Below are 13,313 nucleotides of genomic sequence, written 5' to 3' on the forward strand. Positions count from 1 at the left end.
GTTTCTAGGAATGTTTATGCAGGTAATGGCTACACGTTAGCAAGAATTAATTTTTTCAGTAGCGTAATGATTTATGTTTGTAATGGTTTGAATTTGTGTTTATTATGTAAATAAAGAAAAAAACTACTACTACTACTACTACTAAAAACTCGCTGTAGCTACCTGAGAGCAACACAGCTACGCCCACTCTTCCTACAACTCAATTTATCTAACTCAATTTATTAGAGCTATCGCTCTAATTTTGTTTAATACCTTTCTTACAATCTCTTCAATCACTGATAACTACTTGTTACTTACACTAAAGTACTGGTTCACAACATTTGAGTCCAAAACCAACGCAAGAAAAAAAAAGAAAACCAAATATTAGACGCAAAAGTTTACCTACAAAGAAATAAGTCTCAATTAGAATTGAAAATAAAAATATAATAGTTCTTCAGCTAGGTCAGATTCAGCCAAGTTTCACCTTTTATTAAAAAAACAAGGATTGAAAATTTCAAATTTTTGTCATCATGCATTTAAAGCCAAATAAAATTATGTCTTTTTTTCAAATTAATTGAATTAATTGTATTACGAAGAAAAAATCAAAATCCAGGGGTTGGGGGATGAAAAAAACTATGGGTGCACACCCCCCCCACCTCCAAGTGACGCCAATATACTTAGCTATTCAACGAATTAGTAGTCAGCAAAAAACAACCTCTCTATCAATAATTCCTCCTAAGACAAATTCTCACCTGAATTTCCTGTTTCACTTGCTGGAGATGCATTCCCTCCCCTTGTGTACATAGCTCGTATCCTCGTTTGATGCGCAAGCGTCAAAGACATCTGCAAGCTGGGTGCCGGAGACACTTTTTCACCCTTACGACCTTGAAGAGTTTCCACCGGACTCGGTGTAAAGGCAGCATCCGATTCCCGTCCCCGAGTCTCACTCGCCGCAGCCGTTCGTCCGTCCGGTTCTCCTCGTGGTTTACTTCTAACATAGGAGCTGAACGCGGATTTGCTTCCGAGAACAAGTGGCACCATGCGCCGTGGCGGATAAGAAGGTAATGTCGGGAGGGGAGCTGCTGGTTCCTCATCACTCGATTCTAAACTCTCTAAGGAGCTTGAATCCACATTCAAAGAATTTGGAGCATCGTCTGTGTCTAAAAAGAAAAATAATTATTTGGGTCTGAAATTCAGCTTTTAACAAATCAATTATTAAAAAAGACTATTTAGAATTATTTATTTATTAGCGCAAAAATCAAATTATTCCAATTTTGAGTTGATTTTTTCAAATAAGCCAGCCCCCACCGGCTGTTGTTTCTACACCAAAATAAATCCATGCGCATATGCCTTTGCAAAACACGTGGTATTCTTCCTTTTGATCATTCTTAGTCAACAACATTGGCAATAAAGATTGACTAACTTGTGATTAAATTCAAAAAAGGAATGTACCCAATAAGAGCTTCAAACCCCTCATTCTCTTGAAAATAAAGGATTCTAAAATTTCCAAAAATCAGACTTGAATTCCCCTCACTAAGAAAAATCCCCACGTTTTGGCCTCACGTTTACACACGCTTAAGCCAATAACAACCAAGTAATAAATTAGTGTTTACCCACAAGAGAAAACATAAAAACATAGAAATAAAAAGAATAAACAAAAACGACAAAAAGACAAAGAAGCGAAATTGTGAAACCCGACCATCAACAATATTTAAATGAATATAGTCCAACCTCTCACCTTTGGACAGACAAGAACATATCATTTGCAGCAATTAGAAAAGCGGTTGCTATGCATCATACATTTTACAGGAGTGAGGACAACTTGAAAAATGTATTTGATCTTTTTCTAACAGAAAGAGGTCACAGGAAAGGAAAGATTGTAATGCTTTTTGTAAAGGAGAAGTTTGTAAAAGGAAGATTCGTTTTGGCCTCCAAGATACAACAACAAAAAATATTGACATCATTTAAGCAAGTTAATATAGCCGAAAAAAAATCAGCAAAATGGAGCTCATTGGAGCAAAATAGTAAAAAAAAAATCGAATATTTAAACAAGACAGAAAAGGGAGAAGAACACATAAACAAAAAGGAAAATCAGAGTTTTCGAGATCCAAATAAAACAAAATGAAACAGATCAAAGCAATCGATTAAACTTTTCTTGTTTTGTCCGGACATAAGGACTAATTACAGAACAAGGGCAAGACTGATTAGCTGCTCTATGTCCTGTTCTGTCTTAGCACCGCTCGATCCAGGGGGCTCTGGGCCCCCAAGATTTTTTAGGGCGCCCTCTTTCCCTGCTTTTTTTTCTTTTTTTCACTCTTTTTTTGAATAAATTCGTCAGTTTGGTCAATAATTAGTGCCAGGCTCTTTGGCTTGTATGGTAATAACGGAAACAAAAGAGGCAAATTTTGAGCATCAAATACAACACGATTACAAACACAAAATAAAACCACAAAAGGAACGTGTAGTTTGTTGACACATGGTAGATGTCAAAACACGTCAATGGCAGGCGTAACCTTATCCTTTATGCAAAAAAGTTACAAAAAAGAGACAACAAATTAAAGCTAAGATTATAATTCAACAAATTATAATCAAAATAAGGTAATAAACTGGGACGGGCAGGAAGCTACAATGAATATAATCAATGAAGATGAGCTCTGGGTCGTTGACACATGACAAAAAATAAAAGCAAAGTTTTATCCTCATTTTATTGCAACACTGAACGCAATATATGGATTATGATTTTATCTAAAAAGTAGGATTAGGCCTGGTCTGTACATAGGGATGAAGGGCAGTGGCGTGAATATACAGAAGTATGAGGGGTAAAATTTTTCCAATTTTTCATTGAAAATACAAAAAATTCTCAATGTTAGTGCCCAAAAAAGTTAATTTTCAAATCTAGGGAGACAAAAAACTGGGAGAATCCCCCCCCTACTTGCCCCACCAATTAACGCCACTGATGAAGAGCATTGAAAAGTCCGGAATACTTTCAAGTTTTACTAAATCTTTAGCGTAATACGTGTATTTTAAATGATTTTAATGATCTAAGTTATTGTGAAATGTCCAATTTTTCTTTCACTTTTTGTGGTTTTTAGTTTACAGATTTGTATTTGTTTATTTTTGTGGTTTTTAGCTCATCGTTAGTTCATCAAAGAGTTATTGAGTGAGTTGGATTGTTATTGGTTTCTTTAATTTAATATTCGTGTTATATCTCGTTGATAACGCCTATCACACACTAGGCTGAAATATTTGCTTTTGTTGTATTTCATTCACTGTCTTTAGAAAATTTATCACTAATTTCTTATATTTTTACTTGAGTTATATTAATTATTCTTGGCAATTCAAAAGTAACAATAATATCAGAAAATACAAGAATTACTATGTATTGGCTGCAGCGATTCAAAAGGCTATATGTTACTTAGGCTTCATTTTATGACGCTGTATATTATGCTCAACATAAACTTTAGGGGGCAGTAGAAACGCAAAAACGCGTTTTTGCGATGTCTTAATTTTGTTGTTATTAGCAGATAACGTTTACACAGTAGAGGTCATTTCAAACCTCTAAGTTAAATCAGAATTAAAAGGTATTTTTTTTAAATATAGTGGGGCAGTTTGTTTTTTTCGATATCAAATCCTTAATCGCCCAAGCATTTCTATGTACCAGAAAATGAGATTTGGAAAATTTTCCAAATCTGGAATTTTTCCAAAGATTTCAAAAATGCATTTGGAAAAATTCAAATTCCTAAATATCTTGAGAACAAAACATGAGGGATAATGGATAAGTCAATTGATAATTAAATAAGTCGATTAAAAGTTGTAAGTCAAAGTTCGATAAAACACATGCTACATAATGCCTTTTGAAAAATTTAGTAGGATAGCAAAAGTTGGTGTAGAGGAAGAACGTACAAAGCTTTATTGGTCTCATGGGATTTGGTGCGGAAATGAGTTGTTAACAGTAGTTGTAGCAAGTAAAGTGGCCAAAAAAACTGAAATTTTGTCACTTGCTTTAGTATTAACAAAATTGATTATTTGTACATTAGAATGAAGGGAAATAAGCAATAAGAAGTGTCACATAAAGAAAAGCTAAATAATAACAATGAAAAAAAAAGATAAAAAAGCATAAAGAAAGCTAAATAATAATGATAATACAAAATAATAAATAAATAAAAAAAAACATAAAGAAAAGCTAAATAATAATAAAAAATAAAATAAATAAAAATAAAATAAAATAAAAACAAAAAAAAAAGCATAAAGAAAAGCTAAATAATACAAAAAAATAAATAAAAAATAAATAAAATAAAAAACGAATAAAAAAAGCATAAAGAAAAGCTAAATAATAATAATAATAAAAAAATAAAAATAAAATAAAAAATAAATAAAAAAGCATAAAGAAAGCTAAATAATCTAAAAAGGGACCAATTTTCGTGCTGCTGTCTCGCAGAACCCCTCCAGCTATTTGGTACCCCACAATACTTGAAAGTTGGCGGGCTATTTATTTTACTTTCAAAAAATAATGGTGAATAATAATTTGTCAACTGATTCATGGGTGTATTTTATGAGCCTATTTAGTAATAAATGGTAACAAGACAGCAAAACCGTTTTACTGGTCAAAAACCAAGAAAAAACGAGATTGAATATTTATAACGCTCCTTTCTGAACGCTCCACATTCCAGTTGGTAAAACTGTACCAGCGACATTTTTTTCGACGGTTAATGCTGATAAAAAAAAAATAAGCAGAATACAATAATTTCGCTAGTAGGATAATTTCGCTCTCAGGAAAGCAGTGACGTGTTGTCGCTCCATCAAACAAATCAGACTTCGCTCCCTCGATTCAAACGCTCCATAGTCCAGTTAGTAATTGTGTAGCGTTAATTTTTCTTGACGGTTAATGATGGTGAAAACAAATAAACAGGACTGGATAATTTCACTTCCAGGAAAATTACGGACGTTTTGATTAGGATAAAACTGAATTTTCCATTTCTAAGCGTCAGAGAGTTGCACACAGTCCCCACAGAAACCATTCGACAAACCACAGAAATTACACTAAACGACACAGGAGCTCTATACCTTGTTTTTTTGCGGAACGGGATAATTACACTCTCAGCTCAAGAATTCAAAACAGCAATGAGAGAATTTAAAGTGAGATCTTTATTTTCTTTGTAAAGTGTTCTCACTGCGCATGACAGCTCGCCATTGCTGGCTATCCCAGTACAGTCAAAATTGTTGGCATTTTATAACTCTCAGAGAAGCATGATTATACTTGGAATTCAACAAACAATAGATGGAGATGAGCTTTAGGTCGTTGGCACATATTAAAAACAGATAATATCCTCATTTATTGCATCATAGTGATTTGAAGGAAAACGTGTATGTATTCTACAACTTAAAAAAATATGTACTATTAACGCCGTGATTAAGTGAACTTAAAAACATCGAGGTTCAAAATTGAAGTTAGGGTAGCCTCCTGTCTCTCAATCCTCTAGAGAACGTCGATTGTCAAAAACCCTTCAAATATCACTTATTCATTGGCAGAAATAGTAGGTTAATTATACCAGCTAGTCAATCTGGCCTATAGGGGTGTTATCGGCGACCTGAAACGATTCTTTCTGGCAAAAAACTTGTAAAAATTTCAGGTTGCTGAACATATTTTATGGGACTGTTCGAAAACAGGAAAATACATCGAAAAATGGTTGCAATCGTCTTACAGGTTATTGTCTTCTGCTTATGATAGTATCGATTTTGCTCTAAAAGCAATATCTTTCACAGAGTACACTTGTGAAAAAGAGCTAGACATTTTCTCAGAGTAGCATCTTCAAGAAGCTACGGCCTGATATTAAAAGCGGTATCTTCCGCCAATGAATACTTGAGTACTTTTTAAATATAAATTTTTCAATTTTAACATGGGATTTTCGGGTAGAACCAGTTCACTTAATCACAGCCTTAAGGAAGAGTCAAACGTCTGAAAAATACGTGAATCTACTGTAGTAACTGCTGTTGTATCTACTGTATTAACTGTTCATGGATTTGCAAATTGTTTTAGTATACTTACTAAAGTTTTACTATACTTACAATTTAAATTAGATTTGGAGTTGTTACTTCTTAAGTCCAGAATACGACTGATAATATCCTTTTTGTTCAATGGGAAATCCCATATTTGGAGGAGGGGAAGAAAGAGGACTCGTCAAAACTTTTTATGGCTCGGCACGTAACTAAAAACCGCAGGAATTCAAGAAATTCAAATGAAAAAAATTCAACCGCATTTGAATTTTTTAGGGGGGGGTTATCATCTCCCTGCCCCTCTGGCTGTGAATCCAGCAGAGTCAATGTTGACATACAGCAAAAACAAAACCAAGTTTACTCTCATTTAAAATAAAGGGACAGGGGAGATAGTCCATTGAAACGCACCTCATACTCGATAAATATGTACATCACAGTTAAGTAATGATAAAACTGTGTTCCGAGGGGCAACCCACTTTCAGAAATCATGTACGCCACGTGGCGTGTATCAAGCGTAGCAAAAATGTGCCAAAGGTAGCGGAAACTCTGCAAAGCGTAGCGGCACTGTGTCGCACTAATAGCGCGCTGAGGTGTGATGTGAGTGTGAGGTGTGATCAGATGGCGGAAAGTGGGCGTCACCTTGACGCGTCCATAGATCACGTTTCTTGCAATTAACAATAAATCTGATTAAGGAGCCTATCACGAAACCACCCTCAAATGCTACCATCTTATGCAATTGTATTCTCGGATTGTAGAGTCGGAGGGGCCAGTAGCAATTAGAGCAATAAATAATAATTATAGCTTACCAAATAAGGTAACGAGGGCTTGTAGAGCAAATTGTGCATTTCTTCTGCTCGCTTGTTTACTTGTCCTCAAAGTGACCTCATCTTGTCCGACTTCCATGAGGTCAAAACCAAGGGAAGCTAGCAGTTCATGACCACCTGGAAGCCTCCAAGAGGTAACAGGCACGCGCACTTCGACCGTTTCGGCTTCTAAGTCACGTTGGGTTGTCTGAGAAACGACGTTCCTCATAACAGCAATTATATCGTCTGCTGATTCTGGGTTGGCCAGCAGTTTCGTCAGAGCACAAAGTGAGCTTGTTGAAAGACCTGAATAAAAGAAAGTTAGACGTAGGTTGAGGGTATATGGTATAAAAGAATGGGTATATGGGTATAAAAGCAAATTGAGCAACCTTGGATTTTGATTATATGAAAATTTTAAAAGCGGATTTTAAAAGCCGAGTGCATTTGAATTTGTTTCTTATTTGCTTTGAAGCATAGTAATTTGAAATACATAGTGATTCAAATGACAGCATAGTGATTTGAAGGAAAATGTGTATGCATTCTACAGCTTAGAAAAATACGTAGTATTAAGGAAGAGATGAATGTCTGAAAAATACGTGAATCTGCTAGTAGCAGCCGTTATAATTACTGTACTAACTGTTCATAGATTTGTAAATTCTTTGAATAAGGTTTCAAACTTATTCAAACAATCTGAATAAGTTTGAATTAAACTTATTGATTGAATTTAACTTATTGAATCTGAGCAAACGAGCACATATTTTGAGGAGAACACATTTGCTCCTTATTTTGAGCACACATTTGCTCCTTATTTTTTATTGAAACGATTTTTTGTTGAGATGTTGAAATGTTTCTATTGAAACATTTTGAGGAGCACACATTTGCTCCTTATTTTCTATTGAAACGATTTTTGTTGAAATGTTTCTATTGAAACATTTTGAGGAGCATACATTTACTCCTTTTCTATTTAAACGATTTTTTGTTGAAACGTTTAAATGTTTTGTTGAAATGTTTCTATTGAAACATTTTGAGGAGCACACATTTGCTCCTTATTTTCTATTGAAAAGATTTTTTGTTGAAATGTTGAAATATTTTGTTGAAATGTTTCTATTGAAGCATTTTGAGGAGCACGATTTGCTCATTATTTTCTATTGAAATGGTTTGTTTTTATTTAGTAGTAATAGGATCCAGGGAATAAAGAGGCTATTAAGCCCCTTCTTTGACTCATCAAAGTGCTAAGATCCTACTTCTTTCTGCTCAGATTATTGTTTTTTATTTCATTTAAGCGCAAAGATCTTACAGCTGATTGACTAATAGAACATTCAAGAGAGAACCTTCAAAGACCCGAATAAAAAGACATAAGAAATAAAAGAAAGTTAAACGTAGATTGGGGGTATATGGCGCAAGCCCACCAGAATGTTTAACATCTTGTCGCTTCAACCCCAAACTTAAGAGGTTTAGAACTTGTACAAATGGTAGGCTATCACGAGCACACATTTTGAAGAAGGTTCAGAAACTTAATAGTTTAAAATTTGCTCTATAACATCTCAAATGGTCCTTGTTATTCACCTTTACTGGCGCTTTTTTCAAAGTTGCAGACCCCCTCAAAAAAAAATCTTGCGTACCTTCCCGAGTCACAATAAAGGTAGCCAAAAAGTAAGAATGAGCTATAATAATCTCATTAATTACGTCAATCAATGCCTCTACACTCAACGACCTTGGTTGAAGTGGCAAACTATTCCTTTTATAAATAGTTCAGCTTCCCAAAAACTGGTATAGCAATAAAATCAAGCGAAATTGGCTAAAGATTATAAATAGATAGATAGATAGATTTGTACACACGAAAGCTGAATTGGGCCACGAAACCCAAATAACTCCAAAGTAATAACAATTTGATTTTCAACAGCATTTCCTATTGCTATTATTTCTTGCCAGTAAAGATGAAATGTATCCGAAAGGCGGTAGTAGAGCTATTTAAGAACAAATGGCAAAAAAGATGCAGATGATAGAAAAGGTAACAGAAAGGAGGAGAGAGAGAGAGAGAAATATGAGGAGGGGATAAGATTAGGCATTTTATCACGTACTTAATTTAATGGAAGATGCAGCAGCCCCCTGTAAAATTCCCAGCTGAACTAAAAAAGTGATTATTTTTCACTTTGTCTCCATATGAATAGTGACCAACCGGATTTTTTTTTTTTAAGGAATTGTTTTTTTTTTTCACGGAGTTGTTTTAGTTTGCACACAGTGCGTCTGAAAAGAAAACAACTGTGACTGGCAGAACCATGAGAACGTGTAAAATAGTCCCAAATAAAAAAGGGCCCAATAAAAGATCGTAGAGCCCAACAGTAATTTTTAAACTTCATGTGACTAATCATCATATAGGTTCTTATACATAAATTTAAAGTAAATATACATAAAATAGCAAAAACATTAAAATCTAGAGAGTATATAATGGGTTTTGGGCTGCAAGGATTCCCCAAACCGGTGGCGTCAACTCGAAGGGGAGCGGGGGAAGGATATTTGGTAGTCCCATTAAATTTTGTGCCCCTCCTTGAGATTTAAAAACTCTTCTTGCGTTTGTATTGAAAAATACCCTCTTTTGTGTTTTCACTGAGAAAAAATCAAGAAAAAACCAAACAAGATTGCTAACCCTATTTTTTAAGACACATTCCCCCTCCCCCAAGCACTTTCATGAATTGCACTGTCCCATACGTTCGCGCCTACTGTTCGGTTAAAAAGGCAACCAAAAATGTGTTTCATACAATAATGTCCTTTACACTTCTTTCTCATAGAAATCAATGATTAAAACCTATCCAAATTACCTAATACGGCACCATAGAAGTACATACCGACCGCTCCCTTCACGCACCACCCCTATAGCAAGTAAATTTGAGTTTTCGCTTCAAGAGCCACGACTTTATGACAGGGAGCTATTAGCCAAGATTTTATCCACCGAATTGAGTAAAATATGGAGCAATAAAACTGCCAGCTAGCAACGCTTATAATGAATTAACAGACCACTTCGCAAGTAACACAGTTGATAAAATTGCCGAACCTAGAGTTTGACCCCCCCCCCAACAATTTCATGAATTGACAAACCTGCCATACATAAATGCCTACTGATAGGTTTAAATGACAGCCAAAGTGTTACTTTATACGGTAGTGGATCTACGCGATGTGCCCCTCCGAATCTCAAAAGTTGTACTTATTACAGGACTGGAGAGATAAAAATATCGTTGAGAAGCTAAATTTTCATTGCTGCATCCCCCTCCTCCCAAACATCATTTCCTTATCCAACCGCGACTTTGTACAATAATGTCCGAAACATTCTTTTCTCATCCAAATCAATAGGCCAATTAAAATATGTCCCAAATACACAATACGACAAATCAGAGGGTACATGCTACCCTCTCCTTAATCCACTACCCCTATAACAGCTAAATTTGTCGGATCAATAGCCGCAGTATTAGACAGGAAGCTATTAGCAAAGGTTTTATCGATCAGACTGAGTATATTCAACAATAAAACTGATACGAAATAAAAAAAAAAACTGCAATAGTTATAACGTGTTAACAGACCACTTCGAAACTACTACAGTTGACAGCGATATAATCTCTTACCTGGGTCATTAACAATTTGGGTAGTTTCTATAAACAGAGTGAATACCCTCACCTAACCTTGGTAAAATGAAAAATATACTTAGCACTTCACAACTCTATGCTAAGATTTATCTCCATGTCAAATTATTCAACGGTTTTAAGGGGATAGACAATTGAAAGGATGCTACATTTAATTTGGAGCTTTTTACAGTATTAAGCGTTTGTTAATGCGTGCCTGGTACAAGTTAAGGCACTTCCGTATTATATGGTACACACTCGAGATATGAAGTTTGGTTAATCATAATGAAATATACCGAATATGATGGAAATACAATACTTCAGTTACACAATTATGAAAACTACAACAAAGAATTGAGGTGGGGCGGGGGGGGGAGCCCAGAACGCATTATATTAAAAACCTAACAAAACCCAATCAAAATACCATCTCTATATTTTAAATATTTAATAAAAATATACCTACAATGCAGATTTCAACTGAGCCTAAGCTAATTTTCTTTAAATGCTGCCAGGCAAAAAGCTGTTATTGCTTTATCTTAAGATCCAGATTCTCGAGTGTGTACCATATAATACGGAAATACCCAAGATAATGCAGTAATACAGATAAAAAATTCACGAAAACATCATTGGCCAACCAAAATGTGCTGAAAATGCAATTTTCAAAAAGATTCACATCAAAGGTTCGGATGTGGGGAATTCAAAACACTATCATTTTAAGAAAGCGCCCAAATGATTAAGAATGCACCTCTATTCGCAACCTTGCTACACACTTAAAGATAGTAACATTTGTACCAAAATACTAGCACAAAAATTCTGGAGAGATTCGAGGAGTCGCTTTCTCTCAAAAATCATGTACACCGAGTGGCATGTGCCAATCATGGAAGAACTGTGTGGCACACTTGGCGTTTTGAGATGAACAGCAGGTGGCGGGAAGTCAATTCCCCCTTTAAGGGTTTCCCGACAGAATTAGGGAACATTGACATCTGAACCTTATTTTAATCAAAAGACTAATTTTAGAGACTTGCAAGTTATTTTAGACACTTTCACAGACTATTTTTTACCGTCACTCTATACTGTGCATGTTTTTTTTCAACGCCAGAGATGGCGTTTTTTTTAAATTAATTAATTAGACAACGCTAGAGATAGACACAGATTAATAGATATATGAAACTTATTCCAGGGGCTTAAAGAAATAGTTGTCAATTAAGTAAGTAGCAACTAAACTGAATTGATAAGATCTATATAAAAACGAAGTTTCACAGCTTTCGAGAGAAGAGTATGGATCCTTTTATTAACTTCCCTCGGTGATTAAATGCTTTAAATCCAATGTTTTCGAGAACAGAACGAAAAGAAAATACAATATCACACTACGAATAGTAATATATTTTGAGCTTTATATATATTTTTTTAGATTATAACTTAGTATTTACTTTAAAATTGCCGTAGCAGATTAAAAAAAACAAAAAACAAACAAACAAAAACAAGGGTCTGATGCAATATGTATTTAAGAAATCAGCCAGTAAATAAGCATTTATTTCTGGGAGGAGTTGGTGGAATTTTTAAGGAGAAAAGGCAAATTATAAAGAAATATATAACATTATGGATCAATCGCAGAAACCTGAACCTTTCAAAGGGAGGCAGGCCCTCCGTGCCCCTTGTTAAAGTGTCTAACATAGTGAAACGAAGGAGATTGTTCAATAATAAAAAAAGCCAATTAAATTAACATTAGAGCGAATCATAAACCAAATCCCAAAATAATAGAATTTTTAGAAGAACCAGATCCAAAGCCTCCCTTCGCATGTACCTCCACATCTCCCTCCCTGCGTATGTAGAACCAATAATGGTTCTAGGAAACCAATAATGGAAAGAGGCTTCCTAGCAAACTAAAAATAGGCACAGGATTCAATAATTTTTGGATAGACTAGGGTTAACCATATTGACTAAAATCTTATTCAATTCAGCCCCAAGCTCTAGGGAAGAGTTTGTGAGAAGCCCTTTATCACCGACCCTCCCTCAAAATTTGCACTAATTATAGGCCTACTATAAATGCAAGTTTTAAACCCCTCACATTTGAGAGTCAAAGCGATAAGATATTAACAGTGCAGGTGGGCTTACGCCAAATAAATTTAACAAATCATCGTCTAAGAAAAGCCAAACTCAATTATGTGAATTATTTTTTTCAAATTCATACTTATTAATGAGTTGGTGAAATGAACTTCTCTAACATAGGAGGAAGAGTTAAGGTCTTACTGAGAAGGGCAAGGTTATAATAATCAAGCTGGACAATTATTTGACGTTTTCCGGAAATCAGAGTAGACTATGCTTTTCCGGTGTCATTTGAATATATTAGCGGCGTGTTCCCACCAGGGGCGCCAATTCACGAGAATATAGGGGGGGGGGGGTAATGATCTTTATAAATGTATTTTTACAAATAAACGTTCAAATGGGGATAAATCCAAATATTTAGACAGTGAAGATAGGTACAAAAGTCTAGATATTTCGATCACATATACAGCGATCGTACTTTTGTACCTGTTTTCACTGTCTAAATAAAATTGATTTATCCCCAATTGAACGTTTATTTGTTCGTTGTAAAAAGGCAGTGTAATCTGAGAAAAAGATGCCTGATTTAAGGTGCTACGTCAAAAATATACAATATATTTTTAACTGAAGATACAAAAAAATACTACTATAATTACTACTAGTAACAACTCGAACAACTCACTGTATCTTTTCCATCTATTGGGAGCGAGTTTTTTTTTATAGTTTTTGAATACAAATACATAAAAAGGTATTTTTCAAAATCTAGGAGTGGAGAGGGACAAAAAAGGGTAAATTTTCACCCTCTCCCCTCCCAATTAGCACCCATGGATACCACCTTCTTAAGAAAAATTGTTATCAACAGTGACTTTACTAACAGTTG

General features: G+C 34.8%; 1 protein-coding gene across 1 annotated transcript in view; it reads right to left on the bottom strand.

The window, feature by feature from the left end:
* The window catches only part of LOC136039739 (tetratricopeptide repeat protein 28-like), a gene marked incomplete in the record, with an annotated part of 257,124 nt that overhangs the window by 4,333 nt on the left and 239,478 nt on the right, over positions 1 to 13,313 (bottom strand). The window contains 2 exon segments of the mRNA XM_065723577.1: positions 732 to 1,139; positions 6,780 to 7,082. Of these exon segments, the coding sequence (XP_065579649.1) occupies positions 732 to 1,139; positions 6,780 to 7,082 (711 nt within the window).

This window comes from Artemia franciscana, chromosome 20 (assembly GCF_032884065.1).
Source record: "Artemia franciscana chromosome 20, ASM3288406v1, whole genome shotgun sequence".
NCBI classification, from domain to species: domain Eukaryota; kingdom Metazoa; phylum Arthropoda; class Branchiopoda; order Anostraca; family Artemiidae; genus Artemia; species Artemia franciscana.